The 21,477-nt window shown below is 38.7% G+C and overlaps 1 protein-coding gene across 7 annotated transcripts; it reads left to right on the forward strand.

Annotated features, from left to right (window-relative positions):
- The first annotated feature begins 125 nt into the window (after positions 1 to 125).
- Positions 126 to 19,796, forward strand: ZNF287 (zinc finger protein 287). Of its 7 annotated transcripts, XM_079797087.1 has the most exons (8): positions 126 to 343; positions 728 to 842; positions 1,235 to 1,828; positions 2,525 to 2,625; positions 4,122 to 4,248; positions 4,738 to 4,824; positions 11,697 to 11,721; positions 14,038 to 14,199. In XM_079797087.1, exons 3-8 carry the CDS (start codon positions 1,426 to 1,428, stop codon positions 14,063 to 14,065), a joined length of 771 nt encoding a protein of 256 aa, XP_079653213.1. In that variant the 5' UTR covers positions 126 to 343; positions 728 to 842; positions 1,235 to 1,425; the 3' UTR covers positions 14,066 to 14,199. The 7 variants fall into 7 exon arrangements, with proteins under 7 accessions (XP_079653213.1, XP_079653214.1, XP_079653208.1 ...); XM_079797088.1 differs by lacking the exons at positions 11,697 to 11,721; positions 14,038 to 14,199 and adding an exon at positions 18,928 to 19,796; XM_079797082.1 differs by lacking the exon at positions 11,697 to 11,721 and having other exon boundaries at positions 14,038 to 18,913.
- Positions 19,797 to 21,477: the final 1,681 nt, after the last annotated feature.

Below are 21,477 nucleotides of genomic sequence, written 5' to 3' on the forward strand. Positions count from 1 at the left end.
GCAAGTCGCGGGGCTAGGCCGGAGGAGGTTGCCATGGCGACAAGTCCGCAGGCGAGCCGGGGCACGGCTTCCGATTGGCTCAGCGGACACGTAGCGTCGGCCTCGCGCACATGCGCAGTGGCGCCCAGGCGAGGTCTCGGCGGACCCGAGGCTCCGAGGGTTCCCGGCCGGGCCTCTCGGAACTGGGGTGGAGCGCGCGTTCCAGGCCAAGACGCCCGTGCTCTCCGGGGAGGGCCGTGGCGGAGCCAGAGGCCCCTCTGCAGCTTGGGACCGAGCCCGCCGCCAGGGCCCGCGCCGGCCGCCATTGTTGCCGGGGCCTCCGGCCTCTCCGTCCCGGCGACAGGTAATGATGTCACGGACGCCCGTGCAGGCGGCCTGCGGGGAGGTGAACCCGGGGTAAATGCTGCCCTGGAGGGGGGGGGGGGGGGGGGGGGCGGTCCTCGGGCTGAAGAGGAGCTCGGAGACCTGCTGGGAACGGGAGGCGGCGGGCGGCAAGGCCAGCACCTCTGCTGTGCGGGTCCTGGTAAACAGTTGGCCTGGTGACACGGTTGTGGTTGGGGAGGGCTCCGAGCGGGAGCCTGTGGACAGGTGTTGGGGTTCTTCTCCCGGGCAGGCCTGTTGGGGGGTTTCTTCCGGCATCCTGGTTTCAGTGTGTTCAGAAGGAAGTGTCTCCTTTAGAAGCATGTGAGGGCTTCAAATCACACCAACCTCTTCTTCTTTTTTCCAGTCCCAGCGGCTGGTCTCCCCAGGCGTCAATGAAAAGCTAGAATAGGCCGAAATTAATATGCAAAGGCGGGTAAATGGCTCGCCCTTTATTAGAAGTCTAAAGATAGAAAGACAAGGTAAAGTCTGTATGGTTGGGGGGGGGGGGGTAGTTTTTGTGTGTTTTTGTTGCTATTAGTCCTCACCCGGGGATAATTGTTTCATTGATTTTTAGAGAATGGAAGGGAGGGTGGGGGGAGAGAGAGAGAAACATCGATGTGAGAGACACATTAATTGGTTGCCTCCCACACGTGCCAGTCAGGCATGGGAACAAACCTGTAACCCAGGTACATGCCTTTGACCGGAATGGAACTCTTGACCCTTCGGCGCGCTCCAACCACTGAGCGCGCTGGCCATGGTGAAGTCTGTATGTTTCTTTCTGTGCACACTGGGTAGTCTATATCTATTTGTGTACGTGTATAAGAGAGAGCACCAGGAATTCTTGAACTTGTGGTCTGTGCTTGTGTTTTAGGGTCCCTTAACCATCCCTGCAAGTAGTAGGCTCGGAATTTGTAATTAAGGCTGATAACCCTACCTTGACTCTGTTGTGCCTCTGGCTGCAGCAACCCTACATGTAATGTCCTTGTGGCTCTAGCATGAGACTTCAAGCAGTTGGCTCACCACTAGAGAAATAAAGGATACTGCCAGATTGACTCTCCTGCAATGTCAGCCCCGAGCAAGAGGATGACCAGTTCTTCACGCTCCCAACTCTTTCTAATGTGGAAGCCAGACAAGGCTCAGAGTGGACCCAGCAATGCAGAAAAGGAAAGCCTTGCTTCAAGACTCCTGCGTGACACTGAGACCTGTCGACAGAATTTTAGGAATTTTCCATACCCAGACATGGCTGGTCCTCGAAAAGCATTGAATCAACTCCGAGAGCTCTGCCTGAAGTGGCTGAGACCTGAGATTCACTCAAAGGAACAAATCCTGGACCTGCTGGTGCTGGAGCAATTCCTGACCATCCTGCCTGGGGAGGTTAGGACTTGGGTAAAGTCCCAGTACCCAGAGAGCAGCGAGGAAGTAGTGACCCTGGTGGAGGATTTGACTAAGATTCTAGAAGATGAAGGTGAGAATTATAGAGCAAAGAGGGGAGGGATCCTGGATGGTTAGAGAAGACAACAAGCATATTATAGAGCTGCCTGTTAACGAAATGGGGAGAAGGAAGGTCAGTGAGAGTGAGAATAGGCTTGAACATGATCCTCATCCTGCATGCTATTTCCCTTCAGATTTCTTGGAACCACAGACACATTCTCTAAACCCAGAGGAGATGCGTCATAAAACAGTGATCAAACACAACCAGATTTCCCCCTTGTGGGCCCTCAGGAAGTTTACCTGCAGAGGTTTGAACCATTCTGCCAATAAATCATTTGCTTTTTGAATTGGGTTTTACAGTAACACTTCCAAATAGGTAGAAAAGGGTCCAGATAACATTTGCTTATTAAGTGAAGATACAACTCACAAAATTCACATGAGGATTTAGTAGAAAATTGTGAATTTGGTATATATACTTAAGAGTGCCAGAGCAGACTCGTTCTTAAAGCCTGCACTGATGTCTTAGGACAAGTCCTTGCTTCTTCCTGCTGATTTTTTTAAGTAGGAGTGCTATGTTTGCTTTCCTTCTGACTTCTCACTTTAAGGAAATACAGGCATCTATAAAAAGATAAATGAAAGGAAGGGAGGCAGAGAGGGAGAGAAAATATAGGCATCTATTTGGCAATTCAAATAGGACTTATCTCCAGCATGGTCTCTTTCTCTTCCCTAGCTGCTCCTCCAAACTCTGCCTTTACCCAAGAGATCCCAGAGGAAGATCCCAAAGGAAGACATGCTTTCCAGGCTGGATGGCTAAATGACTTGGTGACCAAAGTGAGTTTTAGTGTCTTCTGTGATTTTAAAAAGTCTTCATAGTGTGTGATGACATTTTCTTTCCTGTCCTTCTGACTTCTGTGACCCCAAAAATCCTATCAAGAACATAATCCTCAGTTTTTCTCTTTCAGTCACCTTGGCCTATTAAGGTAGATGAATGCCCTGTGTAGGAAATGGGGATGCCTTTGCTCACTTCTGTACTTTAAGGCAATAAGAATGGCATTGAGGTTAAGGGATTGGCCTGCACAGCTGAATGGATCTAGGTTTGGTTCCTGGTTCTACCATTGATCTGTAAGTTGGGGAAAGGTACTTAACCACCCAGCTTGAGTTATTCGACTCTAATAAATAGAATATTCCTCTATGAGGATTAAATATTATGAGACTTGTTACCTTGGATTGTAAGTAATCAATAAGATCACAGTAGGGTAAACAATAGTTACTAATATTATTTTTCCTCATGAACAAGTGATTAAAAGCAATGTATTATATGGAATTACTTTTGATCATTTTATTTTAAGTCTATTTTATTTTAAGGAAGAGCAACTCAGGCCATTTTAAGATAAAGGTTTACTGTAAAAACATAGATGGTCTGAAATTGGAAACCATTATAAAATTATTTATAGGTAATATGAATGTTTACCTGAAAAATTTAAGAAAATTTTAAAATTTAAAAAAATTTTAAAATTAAAAAAAATTTTTAAATTTAAAAAAATCAAGGGATAAACTGTTAAAAACAATAATAAAAATTTGAGTGAAGTGACTGCTACAGTAAATCGCATACAAAAATTAATCATTTTTATACATAAAATCAGATAGATGATAAAATATTTCATTTACATTATTACCCCCCCTTTCAAATTTAAAATAGGTAGAACTAAGCAGAGTATAAATTTTGCAATACCTTCATGTTCTGTATCATTCTATAGGATGTGAAAGAAGCCGTGAATATTGTGAAAAAAAGTTTTCCCTAACTTATAAACTTAATATGATTTCAAAATCCCAATATAAGTTTTTAAAGAAACATAGTTTCTTTTTTTAACAAAAGGAAGAAAACCAAAGAGATGTGAAATGTATCTGAAAGTTCAGCCGTTAAACAGTGTGGTGCAGAAAGGAAGGGCCCGCATCTCATCATAGAGCACACAGAATACCAAAGTCTCAGATTATAACACACTGAACTTATTCTTAAGGCAGAGCTTGAAGAGCAAAACCATTTATTCTGTGTCATCTGTGTTTAAAACTCTTCTTTAAGATGAAGCCACCAATATATGCACTAGTGGCAATTGAAAACAATAATTCCACTCTATTTTCAAACTTCCCTTTAAAGCCACTCGGGTATGCTCATCCATACATTGGGTGAAAGTTTTGACTAGAAAACTTTTAGGGCCCTACTAAAGCTCAAGATTCTATGATTCTCTCCACCTCACGCCTACCTGGTATTATCACTATCACTTTCCTACTAGTTCCTGAACCAAGTTAAATTATATTTGATGTTTTAGGAATCAATGACATTCAGAGATGTGGCTGTGGATATCACCCAGGAGGACTGGGAGCTAATGCGTCCTGTACAGAAGGAATTGTACAAGACTGTAACATTACAGAACTATTGGAACATGGTTTCTCTAGGTAAGCATCATCTGCACCCACCCTGCCCCTGCATAGTCACCAGAGTATCTTTTCCCCCCCTCCATTATTAAAAATGGGTTGGACCTGTAAAGTACTTTGCTAAGAATGGAGGCCTAGAGATCAGTTGTGCTCATTGCATTTGGGCACAGAAGTGGCTATATTCTAGTCCCTTATCCCAGGGGAAAGGTTTCTGAGTAGAAGATCATTGAAAACTGATGTGCAGTGTCACGGGGCTGCCACCCAATGCTGTGCCTTGCTCATTCCCTACTTCCCCTGTGATCTCCTTCCCCCATGATCTCTAAGCACATAACCTTCAATGTGCCAGGGATTTTTATCCTAGCTCTGAAAAGGACAAGGACCTAATTTATTAGGTCACATCCATGAACTATTGTTTTCCTGTAGGGGTCTATCCATTTGGAGAAATCAGGTAATAAAATTTAAACAAATGTTTATACCCAAGATAAAACTCATTATATTCCCCTTGAACAGGACTTACAGTGTACAGACCAACTGTGATTCCTATATTGGAAGAACCATGGATGGTGATGAAAGAAATATTAGAAGGCCCTACTCCAGGTGAGAGAATCAGTGGTGGATGAGAACCTCTGCACTTAGAGTATATTCCCCTGCGTGTGGTGAGATATATTTTTAAATATGGCCAAGTCACTTTCCACATAGACATCCAGTCTCAAGAACACTTTCTTGCAGAGAGCATCTTGAGGAAAAGATTTTCCAGATATCACGTATCCCCTTACGTCTCATGTATCCTTCCCCATGACCCTTGAGTCCCGTCCCTTAGCCTTTGTCTGAGGCTTTCATTGTGCCATCGTTCCTTCCCTCTCACTTAAGCATGCGTGAATGTCTTCTGAAGTCTTAAGTTTCAAACCTTCTATTTGAGTTTCTTTCATTTTATTTACTGACAAAACTTTATAGCCCCCTGCCTCTACTTTCCTAACTCGTTGCTTTATTTTTTATTTTCTAAGTATTTGAGAAGACAATTTATTCACAAGATCATAATATTTTTAATATATAAAATATATTTTTCTATTATTTATTGATTTTTAGAGAGAGAGAGAAACATTAATTTGTTGTTCCACTTATTCATGCATTCATCGGTTGATTTTTATATGTGCCCTGAACAGGGATCGGGCCCTCAACCTTGGCATATTGGGACGATGCTATAATCAACTGAGCTACCCAGCCAGGGCCATTTTAAAATTTTATACAAAAATCTCACACTTGTGTACCACATTCACCCAGTTCCTACATCTCCCTAACACACAACCACTGTTACTCCTTTTTAGTTTATTCTTTAAGGCATTTATTTTGTTTTGTTTGCATATAAAGTTAGTATGAAAATATTTTTTCTCCATTTTCTAATATAAATGGGAACATACTGTACACATAGTAATGTACTTTGCTTTTATTACTTAAAAGCACAGCCTGATAAGTGTTCCAAATGGTTATGTAAAGAGCTTAAATACCTGTATCAAATTTTATTGTGTCTCTCATATTTTATTGAACCTGTTCCCCGTTGATAGACTTTTTGGTGGTTCCTATTCCTTCCTTCCTTCACAACTTTATTTTGAAAGGCTTCAAACCAGTAAAAAAGTTGTAGGAACAATACATTGAACCCTTATATATTTTTTATCTGGAATCACCATTTATCATCATTCAGCCACTTTTGCCTTATTTTTTATTGATTTCAGAGAGATGAAGGGAGAGAGAGAGTTATAAACATCAGTGATGAAAGAGAATCATCGATTGGCTGCCTCAGGCATCCCCTTGCCCACCTCCCCAGGGATTGAGCTTGCCACCTGGACATGTGCCCTGACCAGGAATCCAACCGTGACCTCCTATTTTATGGGTCGACACTCAACCACTGAGCCACACCAGCCAGGCTGCCTTATAGTTTTTCCATTGATTTTTTTAGAGAGAGTGGAAGGTGGGCGGGGGGGGGGGGGGGTGGGGGGGCTGGGAACGTGGAGAGAGAGAGAACATCCATGTGAGAGAGACACATCAATTGGTTGCCTCCCGCACACTTCCTGACTAGGCTGGGGATGAACCTGCTACCCACACACATGCCCTTGACTGGGAATGGAACCTGCAACCTTTTCGTGTGCAAGCTGATGCTCTAACCATGGAGCACACTGGCCAGGGCTGCCTTATCTCTTTACATGTACACACACATACTTTGTTTTTACAATGAACCATTTGAAAGTTAGTTGCAAGTATCATATCATCTCACCTCTAAATGTTTCAATATATATCTTCTAATAACATGGACATTCTACATAAGTATAACACCATTGTCTCCAAATGTTTAATATTTAAATAATAATCTTATCTAATTGATAGTCAAATACTTAGATTTCTCTAGCTGTCCCAAAATATCATTTATAGATGTTTTTCTCCCCAATCTAGGATCTAGTCAGGAATCGCATGTTCCATTTGGTTATCAATGTTTTAGTCCCTTTTATTTTATCTTCTTATTTTTTTTAATATGTTTTTTATTGATGTCAGAGAGAGGGAGAGGGAGAGAGAAGCATCAATGATGATAGAATCATCGAGATTGGCTGCCTCTTGCACACCCCCTCCTGGGGATCAAGCCCACAACCCAGGCACATGCCCTGACTAGGAATCAAACTGTCACCTTCTAGTTCAAGCCAAACTGCCCGGGCTCTTAGTCCCTTTTAATCTAGAACTGTGCCCCAGCCTTTCCTTCCTCCCTCCCTCTCTCCCTCCCTCCCTTCCTTTTCCTTTAATCTTTCATGATGCTGACTTTTTTTGAAGGATCCAGGCCAGGTTTGTTTGTTTTTTAGTAACCCACATTTGCTTGAATATTCCTCATGATTCTGATTAGATAATTTTGCCAAGAATACTTTATAGATATAGACTTCTCATTGCATTTCCTCAACAGACACATAATGTAATTTTATCTCATTATTGATGATAGTTTGGTTAAGGTGAGTTCAGGATCTTCCAACATCACCATCTTGGACTGCCTCAATGGGAGCCTTTCAAACTAGTGTCCTTTCCAGATATCACCATTAATCTTTGAGCATTTCCTTGCTTTCTGGCACAATATATTCTTTATGTCACCTTGGGCCTACCTTAGACCTATAATTTCTCTAAGGAGCTGAAAATAGTGCTTAGAAACTAGGATTTGGGCAATATGTGTACTCACTACTATGAGGTATCATTGCTTCTCAATCTGTTCAGTAGATATGTATATGTATTATGTATGTAGTTTTAGGGGTTTGTTTTTTATTCTCATGAATTTATACTGATAACTCTAATTCCATTTTGTATTTTCCCATATTCCATTGTGTATTTCCTTTCCCATACAATGAGTAACCTGGTTCCCAACAACATCAGTATATTTACCCACTTGCTGTATCATAATAAACACAAAAATGGTTTTGGGAATATCAATATCATACAATAACAAACTGTCTAGGTTCAGAGTTTCTTCAAAGTCCTTTATGTCCTTATATATATTCCACTGAGACTATACAGAACACTTGTTTCAAAAGTTACTTGAATTATTCCTCCTAGCTATCTATATATATAAAAGGCTAATATGCTAAGTGTCCATCTGGGTAATGATGTCACATAGCAATGCCGGCTTCCTCTCCCTAGCGACTAGCCTCCTTGTAGTTTCTTCAGCCCAGGAACACGACTTGCTTTATAGCCAGGTGCAAACATTTCACACTTTAACCAAATGTCTGTGAGGCTTTTTCCCGTGCCTCATCTCATTTGATCCTCACAGAAGTCCTGGAGTAGGTAGATAGGAGACTTGGTGGAATCCTATTTTCTTTTCATTAGCCAGAAAACTGAGATTTAGAAAGCTTTGAACTTGACCCGACTGAAAAGAAGTAAGAAATGGTGGACCTTGAAAATGACTTCAGAATATAGTCAAACACTGCTGCAGTTACATATTTTACCCTTTGTGATCTACAATAATAATCTGCTTTATGTCGATATTTACTGCTGTGTTGCTGACAGTTACCTGAAAGAGAAGTTGTGCTTCACTGGGCTGGGAAAAGTTTAGCTAAATCAGAAAGTAGTCTAGTTAAGCAAGTTTATTCTATATCTATAAAAGGCTAAGTTGACTCACTCATGCGCAATACGTATAAAGCTCTTGCACCAATCACACGCGTGTGTTTCCATCTGTCATTGTCAATCATGAATTTGGTTGACACTTCTATTATAGAGAAAGGGTGAGTAGTGATACTAAAATATTTCTTCTAATTAATTGCCTTTCAATGTGCACAAATTCGTGCACCGGGCCACTAGTCTTAACATATACAGCTAAGTTTGTTTGATTCTGTTTGTGCTCAGTTTTAGTGTTTTCTTGTTTTGTTTTTTTTCTTAAACTACATTTTTGAGTATATAAAAACATTAACATGGTTCCTAACTCAAAACTATGTGGAAAGGTGTACACTCTCCAGTGTCACCCCAATAAAGTCAATAAAAGGTAAAAAAAATAAAATTTTTTTAAAAAGAAAGATACACACTCTCATCTCTTCTGCCATGTTCCATCCACTCCCTGTAGTTAAACATGTTTATTTGTTTCTGGTTTGTCCTTCCTCTATTTCTCTTTGCAGAAATCATAAATACTAGTATGACTAAAGGAGCACTCTATATTCTGTTTGCATTTTACTTTCCTGTTTTTTTAAGGCTGACTTCTAGTGTGTCTACCAATATTGACGCTGGACTACAGCATTACAGTAAATTAAAAAATAGTGACACTACCTTAGAATGACTTGATTCACTTTTTTAAACTTTATCTGATTTTTTTTTTTTTTACTTTATCTGGTCATTAGGTATTTTAAGGGTCACACTAATTGAAAAGCTTGTTCTTCTCATAATTTATGGCTTTATTTGCCTTGGCAGAATGACATAAGTTATACCTGTAGCACACTAAATTCTTTGGGAAATTATTTCAGCACACTCTAAACAATGAGAAAACATACATGGCATAATGGAAATAAGCCTGAACTAGAGTTAGGATAGACTTCTGAGTGGTACTGTCCCTCTGGAAGCACTTTAAGCTGACTTCTCAGCATGGTCTTTTAGATTATTCAGGTAGCATAAATTAGGGTTGTAAAGCCACAAAAGGGAGCAGTTTATGGTCATGTATTTTGAGAGGACAGTTTTCTCCTGCCAAAAAATACCAAGACTGAAAAAGGCAAATTCTTTTTTGTATCTTGTAGAGGTGAGGTGTTTTGTTTTTTGTGGGTTTTTTTTGCTTGTTTTCTAGCCTGTCCTTATACAGAGCGTAATACAGGGTGTATAGACTCCTGTCAACCTTCCCTCCTAAAGCTTAGGATTGGGCCTTAGGCTCTTTCTTCTGGTCCCTGAGCCCCTTGCACCCTCAAAGTGGAATCTTAAGGGTCATCAACAGGTTTGAGGATCTGTCACCAGCAGCCAACTTGAGCTCTTGCTGATTTTCTATCTTCTTGTCTTTACTTGATTTTTGGCTTCTGAAGATTTTGTTTTCTTACCATCTTAGTGATATAAGTTGAACCTTTGGTTAGGATATCTAATCAGTCATATTTTAGGAAATGGAAACTTTGATAACTCACAAATAGAGTAGTAGTATTTATTGGTCTTCAAAGGCCAGTCTTGTCTCAGAACTTTTATAGGTTTTCCACACACACACAGGACCTAGCCATTCTTTAAGGTTCAACTCAAATCATGCCTCCTTCCATCCCCAAAGCTTTCCTTGATTACCTGAGTCAACACTGATCTCTTCTATTAGAGCTGTACCATTGTTTGGCCCTGTTGACCAGTAGATACTTATTACTTCTAATCAATTCATTTGGGTTAGTTATATACACATCTTTAAGCTCTGCTTAATTATCTCAAGTTCTGAACTTCCAATGAATTGATTGATTTAAAAACGTATGCTTTAGAGTAGCAGTTTTGTCATGGTCATCTTTCAGACTTGTTACTTTAAGCTTGTTAATTATGACCTTTAGTATTTCCTTTTCAGGTATATGAAATAGTCTATCATAGACGGATTCTGATTACATAGAAGTTAAACTCAGCTTCTGGTATTATCTCATTGTGTTGTGTGTGTGTACATGCATGCACACTCACATATTTGCCTACACAGTCCATTAACATTCTCATTTTGTTTCTTTTGGGGGTGGGGGAGAAGTAACAAATCTGTTTTAAAGAAGTTGTTTTTATTTTTTTTTTTCTGTAAAAGTAATAAACTACATTTCTAGTGCTAAACAATGAAAGGCATAGCCAATTTATTAAATATTAGAAAATACTTTTGAAAACCTATAATTTTATTGTTAGCATTTTGGTAATATTTGTCTATGAGTTTTCATGCTAGTTATGATACTGCTTTTTTTATTTAATACTAGAGGCCCAGTGCACGAAATTTGTGCATGGGGGGGAGGGGCCCTTAGCCCAGCCTGCACCCTCTCCAATCCGGGATCCATCTCACAGTCCGGAACCACTGACTCTTAACTGCTCACCTTCCTGCCAGGCCCCCAACTGCCCCCCCCCCCCCCCTGCCGACCTGGTCGCCCTCAATCCCCCCGCTGCCGGCCTGGTTGCCCCACACAGCCTTCTGTTCAGTCGTTCGGTCATCCCTCACTAACCCCCCTGCTGGCCTCGTCGCCCCATACCGCCTGCTATTCAGTCATTTGGTCATCCCTCACTAACTCCCCTGCCAGCCTGGTCGCCTCACGCAGCCTGCTGTTCAGTCGTTACTGTGAGGGCGTCCTGACCAATTTGCATATTACCCTTTTATTAGTATAGATTAGTCCTAATCATTTTCTAGTATCAACTCGGATTTTTTTAATTGAAATCAAAGTAATAAAAATAGTTTGTAAGTTCAAGCAGCACAAGAAAGCCAAATAAAATATGTCTCTCTCCTCTCACCCATTACTAAGACCTTTTCCCTTAGATTATCACTATAGTGTATAATGTGTATAAATATATGTGTGTATTTTTTATTTATAAGATATGTAACATATATTTACACAGGTAGATTCTTGCTCTACATACTGTTATATACCTACCTCTTTTTTTTCTCACTTAATAATACATCCTGCACATCTTTTTATATTAATGTACATAGACCTACCTAATTACTTTTATCAGTTATCAATACTCCATTATCCCCTATGCTAGCTACTCCTTTTTTGATGGTTGATTCCAGTGAATGAATATATTTGTGGTTATTATACTTTGATCTGCATCTTAGAAAGTTTCTGAACTATTTGGTATTATTTTTGCTACATTATAAATTCCATATTTAATTATTTCATTAAATAATTCTTAATGTTTGTTTCCCACCTGATCTCAAAGGAGAAAGTTACTGTAATTTAAATCTGTTTTGAACTATCATAATGGAAACATAATAGACATCAACAAATACAGGCATACCTCACTTTTGTGCTTCACTTTATTGCACTTCACAGATACTGAATATTTTACAAATAGAAGGTAAGACCCTCCACCAGCAAAGAGATTACAACTTTCTGAAGGCTCAGATGATGCTTAGCATTTTTTAACAATATATTGTTTTTTAACTAAGGTAGGTACATTTTTTTAGACATCAGATATTGCACACTTAATAGGCTACAGTATAATATAAACATAACTTTTATATGCACTGAGAAAACAAAAATTCATGTGACTCACTTTATTGTGACATATGCTTTATTGCAGTGGCGTGGAACCAAACTCACAATATCTCCAAGCTATGCCTATACATATTTGATTGCTTTGCAAGCAGGTTTGGTTGGGGTCAGAGTTTTTTGTTTGTTTTGTGTGTGTGTGTGTGTGTGTGTGTGTGTGTGTGTGTGCGCGCACGCGTCTTCATTTGGGTCCACCTTTTCACTGTCTTATTTTATCAGTTCAGGTGAGTGGCCACCATGTCCAGTCTTGGGCCATTTTTTGAAGGAAATGTAAAAGAAGCATAAGTTAGCTCCAGAGTTAACAACTAGGTTGGAAATATAAGTAACACACAAAATTGTGAAATAAAAATGTAAGGCCAAGTTTTGTCATGGCCCCACATTATATTAGGTTGAGCCATATGAAACTGCTAATATTCAGCCATATTGACCTACAAAAAAGACAATTTTATATGTGGGTTTTTTAATCCTCACCTGATGATATGTTTTTATTGGTTTGTTTTTTTTTTAGAGAGAGAGGCAGGGAAAGAGAGAGAGACACACACATTGATTGGTTGCCTCCCATATGCACCTCAATCTGAGATCAAACCTGCAGCCTAGGTATGTGCCCTGATCAGAATCAAACCCACAAACTTTTGGTGTACAGGACGATGTTCCAACCAACTGAGCCACCTGGCCAGTGGAAGACAATTTTATATGAGTCAGCCTAATCTGTACTTAGAACTCTAAGAAGGAGAGAAAAACGAGCTTTTTTAATAGATGGGATAGGTATCATAATGCATAGCATCTATGAGGAAGTAGTTTTAAATTATGTGAATAACTTTGAACTTTAAGTTAAGCTGAATACGAAGTGTGGTAGAATATACAGTAGAATAGAAAAGGTTTGAATATTTTGGGACCACATGCCAAATTGGAGGTATTTTGAACGTTTTTCTCTCTAACTTTTAACCTTTATGCCACTGATCCTCAAACTTTCATGTGCATCAAAACAACCTGGTGGGCTGCTAAAAAAAAAAAAAAACAGATTGTTCAGCCTCACTTCCTAAGTTTCTCATTCAGTATGTCTGGGTGGGGTGCAATAATTTAACGTATTCCCAGGTGATAGTTGATAGTGATGCTTAGCCTCCAGCCTAGGGGCTGTACTTTTTTTTAAAGATTTTTATTATTATTACTTACTGATTTTAGAGAAAGACAAACATCGATTTGCTTTGGATCCATTCATGCATTCATTGATTAAGCCTTGTATGTACCCTGACCAGGGATCAAACCCACCGCCCTGGCGTATTAGGACAATGCTCCAACCAACTGAGCTACCTGGCCAGGGCTGGGAACTGTACTTTTGAGAGCTGTTGTTTTAGGATATAGGAGAGTTAGTAGACATATTTAAGTATGAAAAGCACCATGCAATTGTTTTGATAATATGTAGGATTGTGCAGAGTAGATTAGAAGGAGTTATGATAGCATGTCCACTTTATGCACTCATTATATAAATTAGATAATCCTATATAATAAAACCCTAATATGCAAATCGACCAAACAGCGGAATGACTGGTCGCTATGACACACACTGACCACCAGGGGGCAGACGCTGAATGCAGGAACTGCCCCCTGGTGGTCAGTGCACTACCACAGTGGGAGCACCACTCAGCTGACCAGGATGAGCAGCTGCTTCTGCAGCACAGCGGGAACAGCCACTCAGAGGGAGGGTCCAGTGGGTCCACAGCCACTCTGCTGACTGGGATGAGGGGCGCTCCCACAGCAGGCCGACCCCTGCAGGCCATACCCCCCACCAGTGCACAAATCCCATGCACTGGGCCTCTAGTTATAAATCACACAATTAAAGCCATCCCAAGTTATCCTATACAATGTTATCCACTGTATTCACTTCTCTTAGCTCTGTCACCTGACCTAACCTATTTTATTTACTCTATGCCCATGTTGAATAGTGAGGAGTCTCTCCATTTTCAGTTTTGTCTTCTGTTTTTCTGCCCTTTTATTCTCCTTTCCCAAGCTTTAAGGACCATCATATGAGGTTGTCTGAGCCATGGTTTTTTAAGCATTTTATTCACATTCATTGTATTGCTTCTATTTTGGCAGTTTCCTTTTTATATTCTTTTTATTTCAGGATGGGAAACAGAAGCCCAAGATTGTAATCCAGTTAAAAATATTCCTGGGTTCACAACAGATGGAACCCAGACCATCAAATTGGAAGAACCTTATGACTATGGTGACAGATTAGAGAGGCAATCACCAGATACCTTCATGAAAATTCCCACTAGTGAAAGAAATTTCAGTTTGAAGTCAGTTTTTTCACAAGATGATGATCCTACAGAAGAGTATCTTAGTAAATATGATATATATGGAAATCATTTTGAAAAACATTCAAACCTAATTATACAGTTTGATACCCATTCAGATAATAAGACATATACATATGATGAAAACATGGCAACCTTCAATCATATCTCATATGGTATTGTACACAGGAAATTTTATCCTGGAGAAAAGCCTTATAAATGTAATGTGTGTGGGAAAAAGTTTAGGAAATACCCATCCTATGTGAAACACCAAAGTACCCATACCAAAGAGAAATCATATGAATGTGAAGAATGTGGGAAAGAGTTTAGGCACCTCTCATCCCTTATTGCACACCAGAGAATGCATACTGGAGAAAAACCATATGAATGCCACCAGTGTGGTAAAGCCTTCAGCCAGCGAGCACACCTTACTATACATCAGAGAATTCATACCGGAGAGAAACCATATAAGTGTGATGACTGTGGGAAAGACTTTAGTCAGCGTGCACACCTTACTATACATCAAAGGACACATACTGGAGAGAAACCATATAAATGCTTGGAGTGTGGTAAAACCTTCAGCCACAGTTCATCACTGATTAATCATCAGAGAGTTCATACTGGAGAAAAACCTTATATATGCAACGAATGTGGGAAAACTTTCAGTCAGAGTACACACCTTCTTCAACATCAAAAAATACATACTGGAAAGAAACCTTATAAATGCAATGAGTGTTGGAAAGTATTTAGTCAGAGTACTTACCTTATTCGACATCAAAGAATTCATTCTGGAGAGAAGTGTTATAAATGTAATGAATGTGGAAAAGCCTTTGCTCATTCCTCAACTCTTATTCAACATCAGACTACTCACACTGGAGAGAAAGCCTATATATGTAAAATATGTGGAAAAGCCTTCAGCCAGAGTGCAAACCTTACTCAACATCATAGAACACATACTGGAGAGAAACCATATAAATGCACTGTGTGTGGGAAAGCATTCAGCCAGAGTGTACACCTTACTCAACATCAGAGGATTCATAATGGAGAAAAACCCTTTAAATGCAACATATGTGGGAAAGCATATAGACAGGGTGCAAATCTTACTCAGCATCAAAGGATTCATACTGGAGAGAAACCCTATAAATGTAATGAATGTGGGAAAGCTTTTATTTATTCCTCATCACTTAATCAACATCATAGAACTCATACTGGAGAAAGACCTTATAAATGTAATGAATGTGATAAAGATTTTAGCCAGAGAACATGCCTTATTCAACACCAGAGAATTCACACAGGAGAGAAGCCCTATGGATGCCGTATATGTGGTAAAACCTTCACTCAGAGTACAAACCTTATTCAGCATCAGCGTGTTCATACAGGTGCCAAACATCGTAACTAATGGATATGAAGACTTTAGCTGTTACAACTTAATCATTGAAATTTTATTTTGTACTCTGTGTTAACACATTCAAAAGAAGTGCAATATATGTTAGATACCACTGAGCAGAAGTATCAATTGGTAATGTGGATATAATCTATTTAAATGTAATGTGAAATTTGAGAAGAAAACTTCACTTCTTTTTTTAATTGATTTTTTAGAGAGAGAAGGAGGGAGAGGGATAGAGATAGAAGCATCAATAAGAGAAACTTCATTGATTGGCTGCCTCCTGCATGCCCCCTACTGGGGATCCAGCCCAAAACCCAGGCATGTTCCTGGACCAGGAATCCAACAGTGACCTGGTTTGTAGATTGATGCTCAACCATTGAGCCATGCCAGCCAGGCCTTCCTTCACTTCTTAACCTTTACTTGATTTATTCCAGAAAGAAACCCTGTGAAAGTAAGAGTATTCAGAAATCTGTAACTCAGCCAACTCTTACTGTATTTCAAGTACTTTTTAATGAGGCCTTGTGAATGTAACTTGTGAAAGCTTCCATCAAGCAGAGATTTCACAGAAGAGAGTAGTCCTGGGATAATAGAAAAGCTGTTTTAGTTGGCTTTTAGTTCTTCCCAGCTTTGAAGCCTTAAATATGTAAAAGGTCCTGCTCCCCCTTTTTACTTCCCTTCTCTTATTATGCCATAACTGCCATGTTTGGGGGAGAAATTTTAAAGTATCTTAAAGATTTCTAAGTGACCACTGTTTGATTATACTTTCCTTAAATACTTAAATATTAAAAAAAGAGAACCTTAGTGGAAGATGATAGGATAGAGAAACTAATGTGTATATAACCCTTAGGCATGTACAAATTCAATTTAGTTAAACAGACAAAAATTAAACACCCAAGCTTAAATTAATCTTTAAAACAGCCTTAGTTTCACTAAGTTTTAACATCTGTCATCCTGTAGAAAGAAAAAAGAAAATACTGTTCCACTTTTTTTTCACCTGCCTCCTAATTTTATAGCTTAAGGGTACTCTGTGATGTTTTACTGTGGAAAGTCCATTTCTTTCCTTGAAATACATGTTTTTGGAGTGCCTACTGTGCTCAGGGCCCAAACTTCTTAAATTGGATCCTTTCAGGGCTTCCTGCAGGACTTTGCTGCAATTCACTGCGAAATGAAGCAACCAAAAGCTTTCTAAACTGATGAAAGATTAAAGTAAGGACATGAGCTTAACTAGCACATCACAGGATGAGCATAAGAAACCTAAAATGGGTTGCCAAAGTTGACTACATATCCTAAAGCAAGGAAGTAATAAAATCTAATGTGAGGGAAAATAAGTAATGGAAAATGGATATGAGTTCAGTGCAGAAAGTGGAGTCAGGAAAAAAATCAAGATGAAGACAACAGTGGAAAGTGAATATGTAGGTAACTTAACATGAACTGTTACTTGGTTTACCTTAGGGAAAAAACTGATTGAATAAAAAACAAAATTCATCCTGTTTGTAAGAAGAAAGTAAAAATGAAATTATGGATTTTAAAGGAATAATTGGAATTCATTTTCCTTCATATAGATAAGTATACCCTTCAAATTTATGGGGGAAATTCATTGAAAAAAGCATTGATGCAAAAACTATCATTGATGCAGTAATCATTAAACAATAATAATGGAGTCAGAGTCCTAAACAATATAAAAGGAAAACTGGCAGAAATGCAAATAGCAATAGGTAAAAATACTATTGCATTTAATATCCACAGCATTCCACTGTCAAAATATTAGACCATATTCTGAGAGCTGAGATTTCATCTTGCTCTTGTTTCTTCAGTGCCTTGCGTATAGCAGGTGGTCAATATCTGTTAGTTGAATTAATAAATAAATAGATGAGTAATAAGGTAGACTTAACTGATGGAGTGAAATTGGCAGAATTTTTGTACATACATGAAAAGAAAATTTAACAAATACTGGTCATTGGTTGGTTAAGAACTACTTAAAAATGAAGAAACAGAATCCCGAGATATTAATAATGGGGATTGTTAATATGTCCTAAGAAAGTATGAGACATATTTGCACAGGAAGTTTTCCTGAGCTAGATGAAGAAAAACATATACATTCTGGCACCATAAATATCAATTTAAACATGTGTTGACCCATGTGGCTTCATTTGGACATGACTATATATACATCCCACAAAAAAATGCAGAAGGAAAGACATCTTCAAGGCTTTCTTGTTGAGTGTTTTCTTCAAGAAGTTGTTGCTTTTCCTTGCCTGTCATTCATTACCCTGATGTTATGGAATTGCCTTTCATAAATTATAGATTATCTCCAGGTTGTATAATACTCAAATTATGCTTATGCCAGTGATTAGATTAAAAATAACCATTGTACTTCATATGCAATTTTTATACTGCCACTTTATACCTTACACACCATTTTTCTCCTGGAAGGAATGTGTGGAGTATTATAGTCCTTAGCGTCTTTCTTTGCATTAATTTGTATTTCCTACTTTTACGTGTTTTGCATAAATAATGCATTTATAAAGGTCTTCCATTAATACACTGAAACCATTGATGCCCTTATAAAATAATTGAATAATAATAGTGGAGAATCCTAAATCTTTGTGTATTTTTCCCACTTTTACAGTTGTCTGGCCTAAATATAATACAAGTTTTTTATTTCCCACAACTTTTTATTATGAAGACGTTCAAATATACTGAAAGTTAAAGAGGAATAAATTACATCTGCCACTTAGATTTTAAAATTTACATTTTGCCATATTTTTCTGAAAAATTGGAAAATAACTTAAAAGACATGACATTTCACCCCTATGCATCTCATAAAAAGTAAGGACAGTCTTTTTCTTTTTTATAATCACAATACTATTACATATCTCAAGAAATGAAGAGTAATTTCCTAATACCTAATGCTTAACCCATGTTTAAATTTTTCCTGTTCAGTCAGATCTCACACACTACATTTTATTGTAATGTTTGTTTAATCTATATGAAAACATTGATTTTTTTCCAGGACTTTTTTTTAATGGAGCAGGTCAGTTGTAGAATCTCACATTCAGGATTTAACTGTTGTTTACAACCAGATTGTTTATCAAGCCAACAGATCTGTGGTTTGCTTATCTTGTTGCTGTAGTTTCTATAAATTAGCAATTAGGGCCAAAGGCTTGATGTATTCAGGTTAAACATTTTTAACATTAACACTTCACAGATGTATGTGATATTATATCAAAAGTCTTATTAATATCTGGTTGCCTCACTATCAGTGATGCAAAATTTGATCAATTATAACCACCTTATCTTCCCAATGTAAAGTTATGTTTTTCTGTTGCAGTTAATCTGTGGACTGAGACCTTGGCAGATTATGGATAGCCTGTGTAGCCATAAATTCACCTGGTGGTTTTGGTATCCAATAATGAAGATTCTTGTCTGAATCAGTTATTTCATCAAGATTTGCAAAATGGTGATTTTTTATTATTTCTACATTTATTGACTGACATTCTATAAGAGTGAACCTTCATCAGCTGGGCTACACTTGAGGCAGGGTCATGCTCAATTCCTTTCCTTTAATTACAAATTCTCATATTAAGGAGTTGACAGTGCTGACAAATGGTTCAATGTATTATGATAAATTGTGATTTTTTTCTGATGCTCAAATTATCCCAAATTTGGCCAGTTTGAACCCTTCAGGTAGCTCTTATGTCAGTCCTTTGACATTCCCTCTCCCATCTTTGGGCACTTAATTGCCTTCTGACAGAAGATATCGCAGGTTCACCTTGCACTTTCAATGCCTCATTTATGACCATTTCTCCAGGGATTCCTGGCTCTTTATTTTTAATAGACATCTGTTTAGAAATCAAGATCTGGGTGCTAGGCATGCTCATTACTACTGGGGTGTTAACTTCGTTTTCATAAAGATGACTCTACTTATCTAATACCTAATTATGTAATGAGATATACACTGGGACAAACTAGGAGCAAACAACTAAGCATTATACAACTAAGTTGTAGAGAATAGAAGTGTTATGTGTACTAGAAAGCAGAATACTTCACTACAAGAGATCTGTGCAGAGGCCATTAGAAAAGTTTACAGAGGAAGGAAGGTTAATCTGGCAAGCAGGTTAAACAAAGCAATTAAGAGCAACTAAATGTATGACACCTACTATGTTGTGTTTTAACTGTTAACATATTTTGATAATTTACTGTTAAAAGCTAATTGCACTTCTTTCCCATCATTCCTTAAGGCATGTTTCTGATCTAAATTTGAATTCTGAGCATCTGTTTTATGCAAATCTAAATACTAGGGATTTTTTTGCTAAACTTTTTACTTGGTCTTTAAAACTTTAAGGCTATTAGATTTTATTATTTGACTGTATCTTATGATACCAATGCACTTGCATATGTGCCTACAAATGTACTTTCTGATATGCTCATGGTTCTATCTTTCACTATAAGATATAGCCCCTTAGACCACTAGAGCCATTAAAAATGGCAAGCATGTGCACTATAGTAATATGTATAAATATGTATGTAAGCTTGTAAGCAACATTGAGTCCTCTGTTGCCAGGGCTGACCAGCAGACCCTGGGCAACAAATGAATGGATTACTCCAACACATGTGCTGTGAAAGAGGGGGCTAAGGGACTGCCTGGCTAAAGGAACCAGGCAGCCTCAGTTGCCTGCCTCATTAGGCTTTTATTGTAGCAGCAATTTGAGATAAAGTTTATCTTTTAGATACAGTCAGCAGGGTAAGTAATATTGGGAGGGCACATGTGTTTGCAGTGTCCTTTAAGCAAGGACACCCAAAGATTAAGCATAAGGATTCCAGTAAACACCCAGGGGTCTGCACATGCACAGACTTGTTTGGAAAGATCAAGGAATAATTAGGGGCACCGTCTTCGGTCCTCCCCTAAGTCGGAATTCCGATAAACAGGATGGGTGGCCTCCCGCTCACTTCCCTTTTCTTGGAATGTCCTCCTTACAAACTTCCAACGAAGTCTCATGAGTCCCCATACTCTGTGTGGGTGAGGAAAGTGATTCTGAAGTGCCTGAGGTCATATACATATACATATCCCATAACAGAATAAGGGTTGGAACCCATTGCTCCAGCACTTAGTAGAGTTCTAACTGAAATGTTAAATGAAAATTCAGAGCACAAAAAGTATGCATCTATAATTTATAAAATATATTTTTATGAAATTAGATCATTGAAAGTTTGCCACTCCTCCCATAGTTTCTTATATTCAAATCTTTAAATGAAAACAGCCCAACAAAGGATGCACTACCTTCAATTTTGTCCTTCCACCCAGCTCTTTCCCAAGTTTCAGAACCATAGTCAATGATCACCTGGAATTGTCTAATAAGTACCTTAAGTGGTTTAATCTAAAACTGAATTGTTTTCACTCCCAAACCTCTTTAAATTCACCATAACTTTGAGAGGGAGGCCAGAAGCCACTCTCTTCACCAGTAGTTATTTTAATCCTATTGGTTTTACTTCCCATATATTCCAGTTCCTTCTTCTCTATCCCCACTGCCACTACTTCACTTCTGGCTTTTAATCCTCACTCGAGGACATGTTTAGAGAGAGGAATGGGGAGAGAGGGGGGTTGAAACATTGATGTGAGAGAAACATTCCCCAACTGGAGATCGAACCCACAACCCAGGTAAGTGCCCTAAAAGGGAATTGAACTGACAACCTTTCAGTGCACAGACAATGCCCAGCCAACTGAGCCACTCTGGATGGACTTCTTTTCTAGCTTTTAGTCAGCTCTTGGTTAGATTATTTTGTAGCCAGGTAACTGTTCACCCTGCCCCTGATCTTGCCCTTTTACATTTTTGCAAAAAGAAAAACACCTGAGACTATCTAACACCACATACAGCTGTAT

The sequence above is a fragment of the Cnephaeus nilssonii genome, assembly GCF_951640355.1.
Source record: "Cnephaeus nilssonii genome assembly, chromosome: 19".
Taxonomy (NCBI): domain Eukaryota; kingdom Metazoa; phylum Chordata; class Mammalia; order Chiroptera; family Vespertilionidae; genus Cnephaeus; species Cnephaeus nilssonii.